General features: G+C 39.2%; 1 protein-coding gene across 3 annotated transcripts in view; it reads left to right on the forward strand.

Annotated features, from left to right (window-relative positions):
- The window catches only part of tfdp2 (transcription factor Dp-2), a 35,977-nt gene that overhangs the window by 10,655 nt on the left and 1,845 nt on the right, over positions 1–23,477 (forward strand). The window contains exons 3-13 of one of the 3 annotated variants that reach the window (XM_060888157.1): positions 1,564–1,627; positions 7,712–7,800; positions 9,802–9,932; positions 10,218–10,265; positions 11,550–11,582; positions 14,898–15,060; positions 16,817–16,966; positions 17,902–17,970; positions 20,172–20,323; positions 20,579–20,745; positions 22,962–23,004. In XM_060888157.1, the coding sequence (XP_060744140.1) occupies positions 1,564–1,627; positions 7,712–7,800; positions 9,802–9,932; positions 10,218–10,265; positions 11,550–11,582; positions 14,898–15,060; positions 16,817–16,966; positions 17,902–17,970; positions 20,172–20,323; positions 20,579–20,745; positions 22,962–23,004 (1,109 nt within the window). Of the gene's footprint in view, positions 1–1,563; positions 1,628–3,362; positions 4,341–7,711; positions 7,801–9,801; positions 9,933–10,217; positions 10,266–11,549; positions 11,583–14,897; positions 15,061–16,816; positions 16,967–17,901; positions 17,971–20,171; positions 20,324–20,578; positions 20,746–22,961; positions 23,005–23,477 lie in introns of those variants that run through there. The other 2 variants (XM_060888158.1, XM_060888159.1) reach the window with 2 other exon arrangements.

A 23,477-nucleotide genomic window follows, 5' to 3' on the forward strand; every position in this document is an offset into this window, starting at 1 on the left:
GCAATGACTGTATCTCTAATGCACAGCAGTTTTCATCACAGGAACCTAGGAGGATCACAGGATCCTCTAATGAGCACAATTATTACACTACATAAACTTAATAAAAGTTTATTCCTTTTAAATGTTTATTAATTTCATTGAGGTGATCGCAAGTTTGCTAGTTGTCTTACTGTATATTAGCCTAACAGGACAGAATTTCTTTTCTCCTGGAAGGTAAAAGATTTTTTTCACAAACTATTCGAAATACTGTTGCTAACGTTACCAAACAAGTAAGCATTATGTCATTATTCCGCAACTACAAAGTGTTAGCAAACATACACAGATCAGGGCACGTCAGGCTACAGACTATCTTGCACTTCACATGACCACAGTGTCATCGTCCTGCCTCACTTCACGCCACAGTGGGGTGAAAAATATACCACACCATGCATCTGACTTCCTCTGTTATCGTTGTCTTTCCAAAACAAGTGTGCAGCTACGGTAGAGAGGCTTTTATGCCTTTTTTTTTTTTTTTTTTTTTTTTTTTGCCTTTACAGTTAAATACACTTGCATATATTTTCTTATGAATTGTGTAGTTTTCATTACGAAACAGACATTTTTCTACTCTCCGAAAAATAAATAGTAGACAGAAGATTTGTGTTTAGCACAAAAGGTGCTACGCATAAGGACATAAGAGTGTACTGACATGAAGCTCTTCCTATTTAAGTGCGTTTGCAATATGTATGCTCAATGTGTATGGTCAACGAAACACTGGCCCGATTGAAACACTTTTCACAATTCATCAATTATCGTATTTTGTAGCCAGAGAAAGCACAAACTTCCTTACCTTGTGACCTAAAGATAAGACTGCTGTTTAAATCTAATTTATGTTTCGTGTGGACAAAAATCTACATTTTAATACAATAGATAGTGCTGAAAACTTCAGGTTTGTTGAACTGAAACATTATTTCTGTTTTGCATTTAACTGTCTGAAGTAGCGTTGTTTTAACCTCAAGCAGAGTTGTTAAGTCACAAGTAAAAAACTGTTAGTTTTTTCACTGTTGTGGATAAGCAGACTTGAAGGTTTTTAATCCAGCTGTGGCGCAGGAGTATAATTCTGACCACCGATATCTGATTAGAGATAGAACTGATAATGTTCAGTCCTTTTGATTCCAGCGTACAGCTATCCAACAACTTGACCATCGGGTGGCCTTCACTTTTTATGTAAAGCGCCTTCAGAAGCTACTTTAAAGGTGCTATATAAAAATAAAGTTTATTTTTATTATTATTATTATTATTTTCACTCTGTAAGGAAATCACGCTTAGCTAGAAATTATTAAGGCTTAGTTTTAGTTAGAGACTGACTGTGTTCTTGTTAAACCAGCTAGTCACGATTAAAATAAATGAAATAAAAGCATGTTGTCAAATATATGCATGCTTTTCTAAAAGCCGGGGTGTCAAAATATGTTCTAGGCATCGGCTTATAATGTTTATAGGTGCGGCTTCCTTTACTCAACATTCTGTATATTACCTAGAATTATTAACCTACTAATCAGTTTCACTTCCAATGTCGTCTTCTTTAAGGTTGGCACTGCATCTCTGTGTGGTGATTTAAAGGCATTTCTGAGTAACCAGAACTTAACAAAAGGTAAGATCATTCCTCCTTTACCTCATTACAGGTCAGATAACTCTGAGTCAGATCCAGCCTCAGCTTTTCTTTTTCCAACACGATCATTATTTTCCCTAAACCATGGACATGCATCTGCTCAACCAGTGTGTTGTCTTTATAGCTTGATTTTTCTCTTTGTTTCATATTATATGGAAACGATAAGATTCTGATGACAAATACCCTGAAACTCTTTCACTCTTTTGTTTATTTCATCAAGGCTTCTAGAGAAGTGGGTAGTACAATTTGCGTAATATTTTCCACAGTGCTGACATCCGTCGACGATGTTATTTAATAATTGAGTAATATTTGAGGAGCCTCTGGTTGTTCTAGGTGACATTTACAGATTAGCCAGCGTAGCAGTGCTCATCTCCGATATCATGAGGTCCTCAGCGATGTCTCAGTAACTCACACTGTGAATACACGTGATACTCAATCCATGCACAGGATTTATGAGAAACATCCTTGTGTACATCAAATAAGCTGTAAAAGTGTTTACTTTCTTTGCTGATCCAAGTTAGTTTCTGCTAAAGTTATGTTAATATAAACAGGTCAGGCGTTAATGTAACGTCTTTAAAGAGGGTCATGTCGTGTCAAGTGGGGTTTTCTTGCCATTTTTATATCGGTTGTGTGTATTGGAACAAAATGTTGTTTCTCCAGGACCATGATGCAACACGCAGCAGTACACAAGAGCAAATGCTCTATATATGGGGTTGGACAAACTTAGATATTAATTCTGTCAAATCAAATCACATCAATTTTTTTCTACTGATTCTTCTGATTATTACTTAACTCTGCAGTTATCTTGTGTGTGAAGTGACTTGGTGTTGTGTGGGTTTGTGTAGTTCATGAAAAGGTTTTTCACAGAAAATACTTAAGTGAATGGACAGATTTCCCTCTGTCGAAGTTACAGTTCTACCCAAATCATACGTTTGATGCATATAGGAACAAATATCAACACACTCAATATCTAATCTAATACTAGTTTGCAAACATGCTAACAAATTGAATCTGAAATATTTGAGCAGTTGGGGGGTGTGTGTGTGTGTGTGTGTGTGTGTGTGTGTGTGTGTGTGTGTGGTAACTTCTATTTTGTGGATAATAAATAAAAAAACAAACCTGGTATAGCATATTACATAATGAATGTAATGCTAGTATACCATTTCTAATCTGATCTGGGCTTCAAGCTACACTTTGCAAGAAGAAATATCAACAGCTTGCATTTATCTTAAAAAAAAACCAAATACACAACTGTACTGTGTATAATTGTCTATAGTCATCCTATATCAAACAGCCAGAATAAACCAAATGAAACATGAATAGTTTTCGAAAGGAAAACGGACACTAACATTTTCTATAAGATCTCTGCACTCTTTAGTGTGTGGTTCTGTTATGTTAACACTTCAGTGACTGTGACTATAAGCTAAGCAAATCCACATGTCCAGGCATGAAGTGAGTTTAGAGACGATGACAGAGAATCAGCTCTTTGTGCTCCGGACAGACACAAATGGTGTGGCTGAGTATTTAGTTTTAAAGTCATAATTTCACTTGATGTGCACTTGAATGTGAAACACTTTCAGTTGCTTGTATTGGGCTTGTTTTCTTCTGTGCTGCTGCATCGCATACACATGCTTAGATATCAGATAACGCTGTGTGTGTTTGTGATTGTGTCAGTGTGTCTCTCTTTGTGTGTGCCTGACTTTGTGTGTGCTTGTGTATGTCTGAGTAGACTGAGCACTGGGTTCCTGTGAAGGGAGAGCTGTGTTTGCATCTAAGAGTGTGCGAGTGTGTGTGCAGGAGTTGGAGAGCGTGTGTGTGCAAAAGTAACAAATACATTTGATTAGTGATTGGATGTGTGGAGAGGTTGTGTTGGTGGAACCAGTCAGATGTGTCCATGTCTCTCCTTTCCCTTTACTCCCCTCACTCCTCTGTTGTCCATTTCTGAGGCTAATAGACTTTACAAATGTTTACTACATGCATGTGTGATGAGAGGAAACTTAGTGTTCCGTTTTATTTAATTTCATCCTTCCAAAATAACCAAAACAATCTAAAAGAGGTTTAAACCAGAGATGAAATGAACTGCAGTGTTGATTAATGCTGAATGCTTTAAATCACCAGTCCTGAGTAATGAGTCGTGCAGGCTTTCCCTCTCTCTCGCCACACCTAATTAAGTATGCGTAACCTGTTAACAGAGACTGTGGCTGTGAAGCTGTTATTTTAATAGAGCTGGCCGTTGTAGCTGGACGAACCCAGTCACTGTTGTTCTGAAACCTGCTTACAGTATATTACACATATTTGTATTGTAGTAAGATGTAAGTGTAAATTTTGGCAGAACTGTAGATCATTTAAACATCATGGCAAATCTAAACGAACCGTGTTCAGTCCAGTGTATGGATTTTACAGTTCAGAAATGAATAATATCTCCGTAATAACAGCTTACATTCAATATGATGTTTGAGCAGATTTCTATCCAGTGGCCGACCTCTTCTCTGTAGTTCCTCTGTAGCTAAAAGTTCGGGGGAGGGGAGGAGTGGTCTGTCCTGTGTGTGTGTGTGTATGTGTATATGTGTGTGTGTGTGTGTAGGACTAAGAACGAATCTTGAGTAGTGGACTTATGAAAGACAAGCAGACAGAGAGAAAGAGAGAAAGCTGGCGGATATGGACGTTCTGCTCGTTCCTCATCAAAAACAAGCAGGTAACTTAGTCAGTCATGTGCAGGCAAATCACTGCATCCAGACAAACACTTTCGGGGTAGCGCTATGTTCAGTGTTTATAAGAGAGAGTTAAAGTTGTGTATGAAGTCATTTGCATGCTTGTGCACTAAATATCTGAGATCTCTAGGTTCACAACGTTGCTGTTATAGTTGTTTGTGTTTCCTGCTTCATCTTTACTTGTTTTATCATTTTGAGAAATCACTGTTAAAACTGTAGGATTTCTTTGTTGTTATTTAAATGTGTAGATGTATAATTTAGGCTTTGTGTGAGAGTGAGCGTATGTGTGCGCACGTGTGTCTCTGCTGGGGCCGAAGCTCAGCTGTATTCTAATGAAGCACTGCTCATTGTTACTCTATAGAGCCTCGGCTCTGATACATTCCTCTGCTGAGACCCTGGCTTTTGTGTGTGTGTGTGTGTCTGTGTGTGCTACCATCCGTCCCAGCTGTGCACTCACAACCCTGGCACTCATGTCGCAGCTTTGTCTTCTTTATCACACACAGCAAGTATTTTATTCAGCTACATAATAAGTCATTTATCCTTGTGAAGTTCAACTCAAACTAAAGTTCTACCGATTGCATGATAACGAATTCCCAATCTGCTAATAATTAAATTCCAATGCATAATGAAATTTGCTGTCACACAGTTAAAATGCAATAAAGGAAGAAATAATTAGATTTGTAGATTGAAACGTTAACGTAGCTGTGACGCTCCTGATGTGTACTGATTCATATTGACAGGAAAGGTGACCTGAATCCATCAATAAAGATAAATGGCAAAACATGCTCTAAGTAAAGAATAAAACATGCCAGAGCTTGCTATTATAGGAAAAGGATGAGTATTATATGCTGTATATTCCTTTTACAGTTAACCGTAGTGTTTTAGAAAGATAATCAGATCTGAGAATTTACAGGTGCTGTGGTAAAATAAAAAAAACTACAGAAACATGCTACTAAACTTCAAAGCAACTCCTGTGAACACATCTGCACATTTTCTACAAATACAGTCTGTGTAAATGCCCTATGTCACACATACAGTTCGCTGCATTAGGAGTTTCACAAAAACAAAACGTTCCTTTGCTCCATCATATAATCTAGTCTGTAAAAGGTGCTAATATTTATGATCTGATAGCATGTGGTAAACTTATGCAGAACGTAAAGTTAAAGCATAAATAGGTCTAAGCTTCATTGAATATATTGTGCATTACAGTATATATTGTATAAAAGCGCACCTGAGTTTTTAACGCTGACTTGATGAGAAAGTGTTTAAGATTCATTTACTATAGCAACTATAACAGAAGTTCCACTTGTAAGTAGTAGTGTTTCTAATATCTAATACTTCTAATATAATCTATATTTTTAATAAAACATTCAGCTGGTATTGCTATCATCTCTGTGAGATGTTTATTTAGCATTTTTTGCCGTGAACAGAATCCAGCGTGAACAGTCAGATGCGAGGTTACAAAGTTTTACATTTTTTATGAGACGGAGAGATTTATCGTTCTCAGTATAACGCAACGAGACGCTTTTTTGTAGTGTTAATTTTGAGATTGAAACATGCAGACTGAAGACGAAAGAAATGTGTAAAGTTGCTATAATTCTAAAGTAATAACAGGAGCTAATGTGTTTTTTTCAAACCTTTCATAGCCTTAAATATAAGTGTAAACAGTAAATAAATAATTGTTAGCCCTGAGAACCTGCCGTGGTATACGACAATAAAGCATTTCAGGACATGGAGCTATAGGAAAGTAACTTTAATCTGATCTTAGATTTTTGACTATGAGACTATGTGATCTTAGACTATGAGACCATTTCATGTACAAACTTTAAGCACAGTGTTCATCATGTGTTCATGCTTATTAACTGTTGGGTGATATGAGGCAAGTGCTTGAGATCCATCCAGAGATTTTACTATGGCTTCAGGTACAAGTGCATTCATTCATTTGGCTTTTTGTTAGTCTCTTTTATCCGGAGCAGCTACAGTCAAACTGAGCAGATGATGCTTAAAGGCATTGCTCAACAGCCCACTGGCAGCTTGGCAGAGTCGGGATTTCTGATCTTTCCATCAGTAGCCTAGCGCTTTAACCATAGAGTCACCACTGCTCTGTATAAATGCAGCTACACAATGACAAACAGCGGCAGCATGCAGTGTATTATGTGCTATATTTGCCATTTATATTGAAGTTCAGTGATGACAGATGAATGTTATTATAGCAGAAAATGGCCATTTTCGAGAAATAGCTCTATTTCCCCACGTGCACCTGTAGGCAGCACCTGGCAACCCGAGTTGAAATCCAGGCCATTATAGATGTCTATGTTTGCATTTACGTATCCATGTACAGCACTAGTGTGGAGTGATCGTCACACGACCTGATGATGTGATATGATTAAGTGAAGCAAGTACAGTATTAGTAATCGAGGCGATTTCTGTTAAAGACTTGGAAGTACCAGGCTGGTTTAAGTATTTCAGAAACTGTTCTAACTTCCTTTAATCTTCACACACAATGGCCTCTAGAGTTTACACAGAGTTGCGTACAAAAAAAAAACATCCATTGAGAAGCATTGAGATCCCACAAAGAGTGGCCAGACGAGTTTAATCTGACAGGAAGTCTACAGTATCTACACAAAAATATGGTAGTGTGGTGTGTCAGTGTATCATGAGGTTGATATTATTGTCTCATTTCCCAGCCCAGTCTGAACCCTAGTAATTTTCATTTATTATTGTCTGTCTGCATTGTCGTATGAGGTTTGTTGTGTAGTCTGTGGATGTGTATGGTATCTGATGACGAATGTACAGTATTTTCTCTCTTGCATGCTTCAAGGCCTATTTGCATTGCCTTGCATTCATATTCAACAGTCTTGAGGGTATTTGCATTCCCATTCAGACACAGAGCCCCTGAGAAAAATGAACTCTTTTTGCACTTTAGACACGTCACATCCACTGGTTGCGTGTGTATCCTATTGAGCCACAGCGAGCCTTTTCACTGTTATTGTGCCTCCCACACCAGTCAAATATGCTCTTTTAGATGCATGTTAGGACATGTTTGTGTTTTTTTTAAATGTCATTTGCAAAATGGGTTTCTGTTGATTGTATAGCTCAAATGCAGTTTCCCTCTAAACTCTTCTGAGCTCTGGCTGAGCCGTCAGTCACCGAGCATCAGGATTTCAGATTAATGGAACTCGTTTTTGTTTTTTTTAAAATATGTGTTGAAAAATCATATTGCAGCCATGTATTTAAATCTAATACTTCTTTTAATATTCATCATAGCCAGAACTCTACTGTGGTGTTCATTCTGCTTTGGTTATAGACATCAACATGACCTTTATTTGTGGTTGTTGTCATTTTCTGTTTGCAGGTAACATTTCTCTTGTAGCATCACCCAACTATAGCCCTGTCACCAAGATCACTTTAGGAGCAGTGAACTCTAATGTCGGAGCCCCGATGGTGAGTCATCTGCTGGAAAACTGTTTTGTTCATGCGGATGCTTTGAGATAACTGGCATGTCCTTGGTTCTGCAGCAGCCAACTTCTTTCCCCACATCAGCAACAATACAAAATTGTAACCACTATAACAATATGTAAATATGTTCCTTTCAGTGGGTCACCGTATTTGACCTCACGCCATAGGCTGGTGAGGCTTTTGTTGGTCTTAAGGTTTGTCCTGTATGCAGCAATGAGGCTTGAGTACCAATTTGTTATCAGTTAAATATTATTAAAAGACCTAGATTTGAGACCGTGACTCCTTTGTGTACAGAAGGAACACGTCTCCCACAGACCTGGTCTTTTGACAGATCATGTGTTTTTATGTTGATGTATTCATTTTTGTTTAAGTCATACTGTGGACTTTTGATTTCTTATTTAAAGTTCTCAAAAAGATGCCATAGAAAATAGACATTTCTATCCGTTTCCCTCCCAGGGTGGTAACTTTTCTGTGAATGGGGAGAGTAAGCTAATGGGTAGGAACTGGCAAATAACACTAAAAAATTAATGTACGAAGTACAATTTAGGCTTGCACTTTATGCAGGTTATTAAAAAGGCTGCATGCAGGGGCAAGGACAAAAAGCACCTGATGCCCTGTGTATAAATTTTGCAATGGATAACGCTCCTTGGGTAGCCTTGCAGGAGCGGAAATAACACTGTACTACGCCCCATCACAGCATTAGTGGCATTTTATATGCAAATATTTATGACTGTCAGTAAATTTTGTGCCTGATTTGATGGGTGCCAATAATTGTGGATTCGATTGTTTAGTTACGGTTTTAATCCCAGTGATTGCAGAACACTCAGTGGCCAGCAGGGGGCATTGACGCATAGAGATCTGTCGGCCAGCTGTGTGCTTGTGTGCAGTGTTGTGTTGAGGCACTGAATTATGTATATATGCAGGATGGAAGTGGAGAACAGGGGGAACAGGCAGCAGAGGGTTCAGTGAGGACATTGTGAGGAAGAGTGAGGAGGAGGAGCATGCTTAAAGAGTAAAATGAGAGAACTTGGATAAGCAGGTGTATAGAACAATGTGCCATGGAGGAGGGCAGGAAGGGGATTTTTGAAAAACAGGTTGGAGGAGCATCATAAAGCTTGTTTAAGCTTAGTTAGTAGAGAACAGATCTATGTGTTTTGATCCATTTATGAGCTTGTTAGTCAGTTAGTGATAATATGCATGACTTCACATTTACATGCCCACACAACACAGAGCACGGTTGCCAATAGCATGGCCCTCTGAACTGTATGCTAGGCAAAGAGATGAAGGGTCAGTGAGTGGTGAGGATAGCAGGAATGGCAAGGAAGGACAGAGGGAAGGCAGGGAAGGACACATGCAGCATGAATGTGACCGACGATTCGTGAAATGCGTCCTTGGTAGGCTGCCGTCCCTGCAGGATTGATCATAAATCCATGAATGTGGACTCGATATATTAGAGCATGTGTGTTAGAAGTGACAATCTGTACATGTGGGTATATATAAAGATGCGATTATATAAATTCGCATATTTATTTGGAAGGACACTCATTTGCTGAACAAAATAATACATTCTAAAATGCTTCAAAAGCTTTCGTGAAATAATACTGCAAAAGCACCTTAAATTAATTTGGGGATAAATGTTATACTTAATTAATTATTATTATTAACATTATAATCACTTTTATTGGCTTCTATCTGGGAAAACCACATCATTTCATGTTTATTATGGAGACTATTTTTTAATCCAAAATATTTTTCAGTGCTGATTTAAAAAACAACAACATTATAATACGTACAGTATATAAAAGTGCATTTATCAGCAACCTCTCAAGAAAGATCTGACACGTAAGAATTGATCATATTTCTAGGTTGTGTATCCATATTGTCCTCTTATGGTGTATATAGATTGAAACACTCAGGTTTCTATTTTTGGTTCAGGTTATTCTTATCCTCTTCCTCTCCGTCTCTTTTTTTACTCTTTTTCTGCAGATTATAAGCACCCCTCAGAGGGTGACTCACCCAGGAAGTATCCTGATCGGCAGCCCTTTCACGCCACACACTACACCTGCTGCCATGGTTACACAAACATGCCCTCCAGAGGGCAACGAATGGACCCCAGGGTGCGTGCACTCTCTCCCCCACATAAACACATCAACTTGGCATGCTCATGAATTCCCAGATGTATGAAACGCTATAGAGATGAGAGTGGGATTATTAAACGAAGTGTCTGAGACGAGGGCTCATGAGATCAGACCTACTGTTAGTAGCATATTATGGCATTACTTTGGAACATTACACTAAAACACTAAAATACAAGACAGTGGTTTATAATGCCATTTTCGATTTCTTATTGATCCTGAATGTCTTATAGTTTCTCACACGGCCCCTCGATTTCTCTCTTATAGGAACAAGAAACGAACACATGACTTTATAGACTCTTATTACTCAGACAGGTGAGTGATGGTTCATCAGATATAATTAAGGTCCTCTCTGTAAAGCTACACTAATCTCTATTAAAATGTGTGGGAACTAGAAGAACATGGTGCCTATTTTGCACTTCCCATCTTAGTCTCCGATTTGAAATGACTGTTTTTTTCGTATCATATGGTTTGAGGTAAAGAGAGCAGCCTATAAGCATAGCCTCGCTTATGAAACCCTCTTTAAGGGACGGAGAGAGGCCATGTGCCATCTCTTAAGTTTCACTAATGTTTTTTTTTGTTTGTTTGTTTTAATATGGATTCATATTAAATGTATTAAGCGTTTAAAAGGAAATCACGCTGTTCAAAAAATAGATTTGGGGCTTTTTAAAACATTTGCCTTTGAATATATGTTTATATTAATGCTTAACCTGTACATTGTTGCCTGTACAAACTATTTATGGAGCTTTTATTTTTATATCTTTAAGAATGCTTCATGGATATATATTTTATTTAATTTGGTCAAGATTTTTCCAGTATTAATAATTGTTTCACAGCCAATAACTGAACATGTGATTCCTATATAAGTGACCTCTCAATTATTTAATATATTCGATGATGATGATGGGAACACAGTGGCTTAGTGGTTAGCATATTTGCCTTCAGGGTTGGGGGTTCGATTCCTTGTGTGTGTGTCTGTGTGTGTCTGTGTGTGTCTGTGCCCTTTGATTGCTTGGCGCCCTATTCAAGGTGTCCCCTGGGATACATTTTAGACTCCCTGTGCCTCTACATCTGTAATTGCTACAGTAAACACAATGACTGATTTATGAAGCATAACCATTAATATGAATTATGCTAAATCTCCTTAACTTTAGAGATTTCTACTACATGCTTCAGTTGCACGTACGTAGAGAAATTGTTGCCTCTGCCCCATCTCATTAAATCAGCTCCATCTTGAATGCATTATTACCAGGAAAAGCAGGATGATTAGAGTATGTTACTCTAATTTTATTTAGTTTACGTTATCAAATCATGTCCTGTTCAAAATTCTTTCTTTTTTTTATTTGAATGTATTGTTGATCATTATTGTATTATTTTCTTTTTACAATAATTTGTTTAATATTGTATTTTAAATATATGTACAATGGTATAAATGGGTTGTTATTATTATTACTCTTTGATACGTGGCACTTTATTTCTAGTAGTCAGATGTTTGTACAGCATACCGGTATACCATAAAGAATTGTCTGTAATGATTATTCACAAGTAGCCGAATGGGTCGTATATCGTGTTTAATAGCTGTGTATGTGTGTGACACAGGGATGGACTGTGCTCCAGTGACTCCTCATCAAGGTATGTAAGCTCTTTTCTCACTAAACACTCGTATCAGTCTGAACTAGTCTCTGTATATGATGATTGCTGAGTAGATGCTGAGCCGGATGGCTGAGGAGTGAAGCTGCATATTCACTGGTTCTCATTGTAGACTACACACACACACACACACACACACACACACACACACACACACACACACACACACACACACAAACACTTGCTATGACTTGCTTTACATCCTGCCACTTTGCATGAGCAATTTTTCTCTGATACTGAATATACTGATTCAGATGAAGAAAATGGCTGGTGGCATGACAGAGGCAACACTTTTGTATTACTGTAAGGTTTTATCTAAAGCAAGGTTCCTGGCTGTGTAGTTGGATAGCTGCATTTCCTGATTAGCATGCACCCTGCTGAGGTGCTGCAGAGCTGTGTATTGATTTAGAAAGAAGACAGGAGTGGTTGGTGCTGGTGGTAGAAGCATGACATGCTTTGCGAGTAGTAGCTCTGCATTCATGTTTAAATTGGGAGGGAAAGCCTATTAATATGCTCTCCTTGTTCATATATTTCTGTGTAGTTAATATATAGGAAAAAAATCACAGCTTTCTGTTCACTTTGCTCAATACAATGGAATTTATTCTCTGCCATGCAAGCATACAGACATTCTCGTTTGCTCAGATTGTTTAACAAATGTGCATCTCGACAAGACTGAATTTATTGTTTTGAATATGTAAATAATAGGAGAATGTGCAAAGTATTTGAACATCGCGAGTATCGTGAGGTTCATTTTTACAGCTCTAATGGTGGCCTGAATACTCGGTAAATTATTCAGTGCATGGTTAAAGTGAGCTGTGTGTGTGTCTGTGTGTTTGTGTGTCTGTGTGTTTTGTGTGTCTGTGTGTGCACAATCACACAGGCACATATAGTTTCAGGATGCACTGCATTATGTTAACAGACACACTCACTCAGACTTAGTTATACAATGTAATGTCAAATATGAAAGATTTCAGTTATTGTTGTATTCAAACACGCACACATGCCCTGCTCCTCCTCACTCCCTTGTCTCCACCCATTAGCCGTACATAAGCAGATGTGTCTTCTTGTAGAAGGTCAGTTGCCTCTCACTCCGTTCTCTCTCTCATCCCCTCCCCCTTCTCTGAGATGGCACTTCTTCGGTTCATCACAGGAGGAGAGAGAGCCTCACTACTGTTGCTACGGAGAAATGTGGTTTTCAGAGTAGCATACATTTTCACACACTCTCACACGTGTGTGTGTGTGTGTGTGTGTGTGTGTGTGTGAGAGAGAGAGAGACAGAACTCGTGTCTCACTTGTCACACTTCAAATGTCCTTCTCTTGCACTACTACAAGCCATCCATATACATCTTCTCATTACTGCCAGTATTGTGAGTCCGGCGTCTGGAACTAATCTTTGCTGACAATCGAGACTCTGAGCTGCTTGTGTGAAGCACCCCAACCCCCACTGCCACACCGAGCATGCTCAACAGGAGTTATATAATTCACCGCTCACTGCAGCGCTCACTTGAAAGCTGTATTTTATTTATACGCTTCCTCTAAATGAGAGAAATTCAGAGAGAAATCAGATGAATGTGAATGTATTCCCTCTCGCTTTTATTCATGAAGCAGACTTGTAAATGGACCCATTCAATGTTTTATACCTAAATTCATTTGTGTTAGTTACAAATGCATGTTTATACTATTAAATAACAAAAACTGGGCTAATCCATGTGCAATCCATGAAGCCAATGTATTTTTCTCAATAAAATATTTGTGTATCTATCAATACATTTCAATATATCACATGATAAAAAATGAGTTGTGTATTAAAGTACTGCCTACATTATATTACTGCTCCTAATCATAGCATACTGTTGTATTAGCTTGTGAAAACAATTATGGCTACAGATATCAGGAAGCAGGAACTAGAAAATTCTCTCTGAACTCTACAATACTGATGGCAAACGGTTGGTGAACAAAACGGTACACTGTCCCAAATCCACCAAATAAAAATACCTAATACCACAAATACATCCTCGTGACTGTGTCATACCGTGTTAGTTGGTAGAACGAAGAAGAAAACACAAGGCATCATAAATTGCTACAGAATTTGGGAAGTTCATTGCTGCAGACATGAGATGTGTGTTGTAGAATACAGGATTCAAACAGAGAAGTAGAACGAAACACTTTTTGTAAAAGCAAAACTACATTCATTGAAACTTTTCATAAGGAAAATTTAACGGCTTGTTGCGAAGCTACAAAATCCTATTTCTTCTAACACGTACAGTATTACAGTGCTGATACTCTATCAATGTTTTCCACAGGCTTTACACCAAAGTATATATTTCCTTAAGCCTTAGCTTATGACTAGCTATTTGGCATGGAAAATATGTTACTGTTATATTGCCTGCATGATGGCGTTCACTAGATTAGCTAGCAGAATTTTTCAGATTTATGATGCGTTAGATAGCAGAGAGCATCTGTTTGGACTGTGGTTAATATGTAGGATTTGGGAATGAATCTCAAGGCACAGTTGGACTATTAAGATGTACTTTTATCCATCAATGATGAATACAGTTTATAGTCAGGACACATAAACCAGTTATCCTCTGTGTGAGCTACTGATTATTTTCAGCTCTAGTTGATTATCCAGGGAGATTATCTAGTTATCTCGCAATGACAGCAAGCACTGGTGGAAATTGTTCCAAAAAGGATAGACAACGAAGCCCCAAACGTCTCCTGTGGCATGGTCCAAGTCTTAGTATAGCAGTCCTCTAATGGCAGTGGAAGGGGAGACCCTGCTCAGATGTTGAAGGATGTTTCATGTTCCTCTCCAACACTTGCAGAAAGGCTTTTTTTGCACATCACTTCCAGGTCCTCTTGAATGATTATGTAATTTATGAGTATCCACTTGTGAGCACAATATCCTTCAGCTTCCTCCCACTCACTGTGCCTCTCTGCCATTTGTTGGCATTGGCTACAGGATGTGCGATAGCACGGATCTGCGGTAGGAGAATGCGTTGGGTCAGGAGTAGTGTTCTGGGGTCTAACAAAAAAAAAGCAGCTTGTATTCAGTAGGCACTGTGTGTGAATTTTCCTGAAAGTAGCCAGGGATTTAGTGATCAGCTCAGTCATCATTCTATCACAGATTGATGTGATAGCTGCATTAGTCACTTAATTTCCAAGATCCCTTAGGAAAACTGTGCTGTTTATTTCTTTTGGGTTTCTAATTACACCCCAACTAATATTTACAAACTGCTCCTTTAATATTGTGGGTTTTTTTTTGCTTTTTCTGTGTCTGTCTGCATCTGTCTGCAGTAAGAGAATGAAGAAAGTTGATAAGAAAGGAAAGGGGCTCAGGCATTTCTCCATGAAGGTGTGTGAGAAGGTGCAGATGAAAGGCACTACATCCTACAACGAGGTGGCTGATGAACTAGTGGCAGAGTTCACTCACGCCAGCAACCTCGCATCTACAGATTGTGTAAGTACCATGCATGCAGAGACCGGGCAGTAACCTGATATATGTGAAAATCTTATGCCTGTATAATTTTCTGTCTTAAATCAACATGAAGCAAGAAAAGCTTTTAAAAACAATCCAGGCAAATTCTAATAATGTTCAATTCCTCACATAGACAAATTGACTGGTTTTCTTCCTCTGATTTGTCTGCTGCTTGTTCCAGGCTTTAAAAAGCCTCAAAAAGCTTTCAAGGTCAATTATAATTGCAGGGCGTTTGTTCACCATTTACAGAGCTAACAGCCTGTCTGTTTTCAGAGCCATATAGATGCCACTAAGACTCCTAATGATTAGAATAAAAATTAACCCACACACAATCATAATAAATGGAGCGCTTGTGTAAAAGATCAGTAAATTGGTTGTTTTGTTCAGTGTGGAAACGAGCAGCTTTCTGTTAAGCCCTTCACTTTTGGTAAAGAATATTGCTTAAAGAATTTTTGTTCAATTTTTATCTAGATGGGAAGTCTTGAGCACCTTGTTTCTTAAAATACTGCCTTTTCGCACACCAACCTCACCCCTGGCCCAATGCTGCAAACTCTGATTGACAGACTGTTCTTTGTTACTTCTTGTGGCCTCTTCACCCTCAACTATGAAAGGTCCACAGAATTTAACCTATACTTTGTCAGAACAGTTCCAACCAGTGTAGACCTGCAGCTGCTGATCTGTCATCAGTCACGTTCATACGGAGCTCGACACGGCTTCAGAGCTGTGTCTAGCTTGTGCCATGAGCTCCTTGTGTTACTCTTAGTGGCGTCTCAGATCAGTTATTTGGCAGGGATAAATGTGAGACCTGCAAGGAAGTGTCCTTTCTCGCAAGACATCTGGAGGTTGGAGGTGTGTGTGATACTGTAAATGAATAAACGCGCAGAGATTGATGGACTTACATAATGTCGTCTTTATTTCAAAATAAAAATGTGTCAAGCATATTAAACTAAATGCATTCTTTTAGATTAAACTTGAGTTGGTTATAGACTATTAACTGTAGCCTTAGCATTGACTTGCTTTGTTTCATCTCCAGATATATGTTAATGTATTATTACGCTGATAGTTTTCTTTGCTGTAGATGTTATCCCAAAAAAAAATATTTTATAAATACATAGCTAGCACATCTAATATATTGAACGGACTTATGAATTTAAATCAAACCCAATTAAATTTGTGTTAGCTGTCAAACAGGTTAATAACAACCAGACTAATAATTATATACATACAGTATGTGTAAATATAATAATAATGGCATGTTGTAATTTCTATCGCTTTAACAAAATTCATTTTAAAAAAGAAAGAAATAAACACAGAATTTATAGACCCAATTTTCAGAACCACTTCATGAGTGTATTCCCAGTTATAATAGTAGAAAATAAAGACAGCATAGAGTAGTCTGAGTTTTTGATTTTTGTTTTTCTTTTCTTTCTTTTTTTTTTTTAATATAGTGTAAATACTTTCCGCTATTAGTTCTGACAGGACTCCTGATGTTGACTGGACTGGATTTTAATCCCTTTACTGGAATGTTAAAAGTGTAATTAAAAAAGACTTACCTGGAGGTGCCGGAAGCAGCTCAGGTCTAAGAGGGGGTGAGAGAGGCTGTAGCTTTTTTATTTATTTATTTATTTATTTATTTATTTTATTTATTTTTTTTTTAACAGAGAACAAGTGAAAAAAGAATGCAGAAAGAGTGCAGAAAAGGCGTTTTCATAAAATGCTGTGTGTGTTTTTCTACAAGCAGCAGGCGTACGATCAGAAAAACATCCGCAGGCGTGTGTACGATGCACTGAATGTGTTGATGGCCATGAACATAATCTCCAAAGAGAAGAAAGAGATTCGGTGGATTGGCCTTCCCACTAACTCAGCACAGGAATGTCGCAACCTGGAGGTGGGTTTGAGGGAGACTTTTGTCATTAGAAACTTCAGTTAAAGCTATGAATGCCAATGCAGAACCACTTCCTGTGGGTGTGACATGCAAAATTGCTACACGGTGCCGTGTCTTCTTCCTCTGTGACTTTGGAAAGTTGTGGCTGACAATAATGAAACAGTTTCTCTCTGTGCCCTCATTACATCTAATAACACTGACATAGCGTTGATTAGAGCACTTAATGTTCTGAGGCTGTTCACAACGATGTTGCTGTTATGGGGGAGAGAGAGAGAGTTTGTGACTGTTACATAATGCTGACACTGGAAGCTCCTTCCATAAATGTTAAACAAACATCTCCTTAGAGAAAACCTCACTATACCAATTTCTTTGTTAAATAACAGCACATTTTTAAACAATTTGTTAATTAGTAGACTTAAATGCTGCTAAATTCTGTGAACGAGAAATGATTATTTATTCAAAATGAGTGTTTTGTGCTTTTGTTATATTCATCAACTCAAGATTTCTGCTTTCAAGCAGTTTCGGTAATGCAGTTTGAACCAGTATAGCATTTGTGTTCACTGCTGTGTGTTTGTATGTGGGTGTTTAAAGAGCCATCTGAAAGCATCTGATGGTGTCATGTCTGATATGATGGCAATGAGAGACAGGGAAAGGAGTCTTTGTGGCAGCCTGTAGAGCAAAATAAAATGACAATGAGAAGAGGGCTTGAGGCACTCTCCCTGCTTTTTATTATATATAAACACAGGGTCCTCCAAAGCCCAGCTATCTCTAAAGCACACACTGCCTTTCACCTGTCTGAATAGCTTTTTATTTTCAATGACCTACACATGTCTGTGCATGTGTTAAACTGTGCAAAGCAAACACAAGGAGTAGATTCAAACACTGAAATTTACATGTTCCATTTTAGTTTTCTGTGAATGTGTCTTTGTGTATTTCAGTTGGAGAAGCAGAAGCGGCTAGAAAGAATTCGACAGAAAAGAAGCCAGCTAGAGGAGCTAATACTACAGGTTTGTACTAACATGGACCATGTGTACATGTTCACCTACACACACAGAAACACACACATGTTCACCTGTACACACACACATGTATGAGTGTGTACACACGTGTGTGTGTGTGTGTGTGTGTGTGTGTACACGTGTGTGTGTACACGTGTGTGTGTACACGTGTGTGTGTACACGTGTGTGTGTACACGTGTGTGTGTGTGTGTTTGTGTGTGTGTTTGTGTGTGTGTACATGTGTGTGTGTACATGTGTGTGTGTACGTGTGTGTACATGTGTGTGTGTGTTTGTGTGTGTGTACATGTGTGTGTGTACGTGTGTGTGTGTGTGTGTGTTTGTGTGTGTGTACACGTGTGTGTGTCTGTGTACACGTGTGTGTGTGTGTGTCTGTGTACACGTGTGTGTGTGTGTGTACACGTGTGTGTGTGTGTGTGTGTGTGTGTGTGTGTGTGTACACGTGTGTGTGTGTGTGTGTGTGTGTACACGTGTGTGTGTGTGTGTGTGTGTACACGTGTGTGTGTGTGTGTGTGTGTGTGTGTGTGTGTGTACACGTGTGTGTGTGTGTGTGTGTGTGTGTGTGTGTGTGTACACGTGTGTGTGTGTGTGTGTGTGTACACGTGTGTGTGTGTGTGTGTGTGTACACGTGTGTGTGTGTGTGTGTGTGTACACGTGTGTGTGTGTGTGTACACGTGTGTGTGTGTGTGTGTGTGTGTGTGTACACGTGTGTGTGTGTGTGTGTGTGTGTGTGTACACGTGTGTGTGTGTGTGTGCGCGTGTGTGTGCACGTGTGTGTGTGTGTGTGTGTGCACGTGTGTGTGTGTGTGTGTGTACATGTGTGTGTGTGTGTGTGTGTGTGTACACGTTTGTGTGTGTGTGTGTGTGTACACGTTTGTGTGTGTGTGTGTGTGTACACGTTTGTGTGTGTGTGTGTGTGTACACGTTTGTGTGTGTGTGTGTGTACACGTTTGTGTGTGTGTGTACACGTTTGTGTGTGTGTGTGTGTACGTGTGTGTGTGTACGTGTGTGTGTGTGTGTACGTGTGTGTGTGTGTACACGTGTGTGTGTGTACACGTGTGTGTGTGTGTGTACACGTGTGTGTGTGTGTGTACACGTGTGTGTGTGTGTGTACACGTGTGTGTGTGTACACGTGTGTGTGTGTACACGTGTGTGTGTGTGTACACGTGTGTGTGTGTGTGTGTGTACACGTGTGTGTGTGTGTGTGTGTGTACACGTGTGTGTGTGTGTGTGTGTACGTGTGTGTGTGTGTGTACACGTGTGTGTGTACACGTGTGTGTGTGTACACGTGTGTGTGTGTACACGTGTGTGTGTGTGTGTGTGTGTTTGTGCGCGTGTGTGTGTGTACGCGCATGTGTGTGTCTATAACAGCTAATATAGAGTGTCTATAACAGCTAATAAATTGATGGTGATGAAGATGGCGGTGGTCATAGCCATAGTTTTAACAGAATTATTCATGTTGTTGTATATTTTGAGAATAGTGTGATAATTCTTGGATACTGAAATCTAATTCCTGTCCACTGACAAACTGTTTACTAACCAGCTGCCTAGCTGTTAGAGGATATTAAGCAGGCGGATACCAGAGCATTTCCAGATGGCATATTCATTGATGCTGTTATTTCTTAATTAAGCTAGTAAATGTTTGTAGGATATATTTAATCATTTGTTCCAGTACCAATAAATGATCTATTATTGATTTTAATTATATTTTTTTAAATTAAGACCCAGTAAGACTTGGAATAGGATCCAGTGGATGAAATGAAAGATATTTCTATTAACCTATCATTAGCACCCATAGCCATGTGTAAAGATGGACCTAACTGAGAGACATAACGTAGGAATTTGGGAAAGGTCACGTCACTGTGCTAATTGATTCTTCACATTACAGCACTCTCATTGTATTAATTGTTTCACCAGAGAAGAGGCCCAAGTGGCTTCTCTTTCCCACACTGAAATGTAAAACACGACCCACCTGCACAACCTTCTTCCACACACTACATGTGTTAGGAATAAATCATTAATTCCTGTTTTAGTTTGAGGTTATATTTAGTTCTACAGAAAAGTGACCAGTCTGTATTTTCATGTTTGGCTGTAGTGCCACTGGCATATTAAACATCGTTCAGTGAAGGCTGTGTGTACGTTACACATATGCTACACAATGTACCGACCACTCTGTCTTTTCCCTTGAGCAGCAGATAGCCTTTAAGAACCTGGTGAAGAGGAATCAGGCCAATGAAGCGGCTTCAAAATCCCGACCTCCGCCCGGCTCGGTCATTCAGCTGCCTTTTATCATTCTCAATACAGACGTGCACACAGTCATCGATTGCTCCATCTCCAGTGACAAGTACATGTCTCTCTGTCTCTCTCTCTATTTGTCCATGCCATATGTAACTGAATTATAATCCAGATCTCTTTATATGCTCTGAAACTTCAAATCTAAGATTCACAAAGAAATAATATCCTTTTCAGCATCTTTTTATTTTCGAATTCTACCCCTCTAAGCTCTTATGACAGTTGTCTTTACGTTTCTTGCATTATTCTACCATGTCATTTTTGTGCACATAGTTTTTATGTACCTCACGACATTTCTTTGTTGCAGATGTGAATACCTCTTTAACTTTGACAACATGTTCGAGATCCATGATGACATTGAGATTCTGAAGCGTATGGGGATGTCTCTGGGGCTGGAGAATGGCACATGCACCGCAGAGAACCTCATTGTGGCCAAGTCACTTGTGCCCAAATCACTAGAGTGTTATGTAACAGGTATGTTGCGCTCTACATCTAAAATACAAGAAGTATATTCAGTTCAATTCAATTCAAGTTTATTTGTATAGAACTTTTTACAATTGACATTGTCTCAAAGCGGCTTTACAGAACATAAACATAGAACAAAAGGTTCTTATAAAGAATAATATAAAGATTAATAGAATACAAAATCCAAGATTAATATTAAATATATTTAAATGTGTATGTATTTATTCCCAATGAGCAAGTCTGAGGTGACTCAGGCAGCAGTGGAGAGGAAAAACTCCCATAGATGGTAAAGGAAGAAACCTTGAGAGGATCCTGACTCAAAGGGGAACCTCATCCTCATATGGGTGACACTGGAGGGTGTGATTTATAAATATACAATATACATATATATGTTGTCATGTTTGTGTGAAAAATCCTCCTCCCGGTTGGACATGCCCGGAACACCTCCCCAGGGAGGCGTCCAGGAGGCATCCAGAACAGATGCCCGAGCCATCTCAGCTGACTCCTCTTGATGTGGAGGAGCAGCGGCTCTACTCTGAGCTCCTCCCGAGTGACCGAGCTCCTCATCCTATCTCTAAGGGAGCTCCCAGCCACCCTGCGGAGGAAACTCATTTCGGCCGCCTGTATCCGGGATCTTGTCCCCCCCGACTGCGCCTAGAAATCCTGTCCATATACAAAGGGCCTGTCCGTGACAAAGGGCAGCCCTGCCGGAGTCCAACATGTACCGGGAACAAGTCTGACTTACTGCCGGCAATGCGAACCAAACTCCTTCTCCGGTCATATAGGGACCGGACAGCCCTTAGCAGACCCCATACTCCCAGAGCACCCCCCACAGATCACCACGAGGGACACAGTCGAATGCCTTCTCCAGATCCACAAAGCACATGTGGACTAGTTGGGCAAACTCCCATGAACCCTCCAGCAGCCTGGTGATGGTATAGAGATGGTCCAGCGTTCCTCAACCGGGACGAAACCTGCATTGTTCCTCCTGAATCCGAGGTTCGACTATCGGCCGAATTCTCCTCTCCAGTACCCTGGCATAGACTTTTCCGGGGAGGCTGAGGAGTGTGATCCCCCTGTAGTTGGAACACACCCTCCGGTCCCCTTTCTTAAACAGAGGGACCACCACCCCAGTCTGCCAGTCCAGAGGCACTGTCCCCAGCCGCCACGCGTGTCAACCAAGACAGCCCCACAACATCCAGAGACTTGAGACATGAGACATCCAGTACTCAGGGCGGATCTCATCCACCCCCGGTGCCTTGCCACTGAGGAGCTTCTCAACCACCTCAGTGACCTGAGCTTGGGGGATGGACGAGTCCTCAACTGAGCCCTCTGCCTCCGCTTCCTCAGTGGAAGACATGTCGGTGGGGTTGAGGAGATTCCACCGTCCGAGAATGTCCCCAGTCGAAGTCAGCAGATTCCCACTGTAAACAGTGTGAGCAGGGCACGATATTAAAATTCCTCCTTAGACTAACAATTCTGAGCTTTAGCTCTTCCAGGAAATGACCAAAAATGGTTGTCTTCAAACGATTTATTCAGACCTACCTCTTCACCAAGCCCTTGAATAAACACTTATATAGTGCTCATTTTTTTATTCTTGTGTGTATTTTATTTCATTGATCTATCTACCCCAACAGTGTTTCAGCTTGGTGGTGAGCTCCAGCTCTATAAGTCAATCTGGATAAGAGTGTTTGCTTATTTCTGTAAATTTAAATAATGTGAATATATTTGCCAGCCTATGAGTTCAGAAATGATTCCTCTCACTGCCATATTTCATGTGCTCTAGTCTGGTGTATCTGAGGATGTGGCTCTATATAGAAAGCTGACATGCAAGACTGTATATTTTAAGCCAAAATTGCTGACTGCACCTTTAATGTGTCTAGATTTTTTTTTTGACACATTTACCAATTTACATTTATAGCACGATTGCTTTAAGTACAAATAAAATATCCAAAAGGGCTATGATTTGCGCTGACCTGACTCAAAAAACAACGCATGTAGTTAAATTAACAACAGACTTTATTAACCTAAGAATTGAAGGATTAAGTACAAATCACCACCAAAGTCTCTCACTCAGACTTCAGACTGTTATTCAGAGACTTCAGGTGCTTGGAGTATGACAAGTTTGTTCTTTTGGTTTTCAGTTATATAAAGACATAAATACAGTAATGAATATTCTTGTTTCTGTATTTATATATCTATTATTTATCTATCTTTATTCCTAGGCATGGCCAAGAAATCGATCAGAACCACTCCCAACTATACAAGGTATATTCCATCTTTCAGCATATCAGAATCAGAATCAGGTTTATTGGCCAAGTGTGTTGACACACACAAGGAATTTGGTTCCAGCTATTTGTGACTCTCAAAAGTACAGACATAAATAACACTACTATACATATTGATTATAATTGTCAAGCATAGTTCTTTTGGTTGTATTTCCTTTAGAATAATGTTTTACACCAGCTAGTGTACATTATGGGAGAATCCACATTTGTCATAATGTTTAACTTCTTGTTATATTTGTGTAATTGTTCATTTACACATTACAAGCAATGATAATTAATTTGGTAGCTGGATAAAGCAAAGTAGCATAACCTTCAAATTTATCATTTATCACACAGGGATGTGAGAAGGCATGTTTGTTTTTTTTTGTTTTTTTTTTTACAATTGATTTATCATTTCCTGAAGTATATCTCTGTCCATTTTATGATGATTTAAGAGATCAGAATGTATAATCT

The sequence above is a fragment of the Tachysurus vachellii genome, chromosome 15 (genome assembly GCF_030014155.1).
Source record: "Tachysurus vachellii isolate PV-2020 chromosome 15, HZAU_Pvac_v1, whole genome shotgun sequence".
NCBI lineage: Eukaryota > Metazoa > Chordata > Actinopteri > Siluriformes > Bagridae > Tachysurus > Tachysurus vachellii.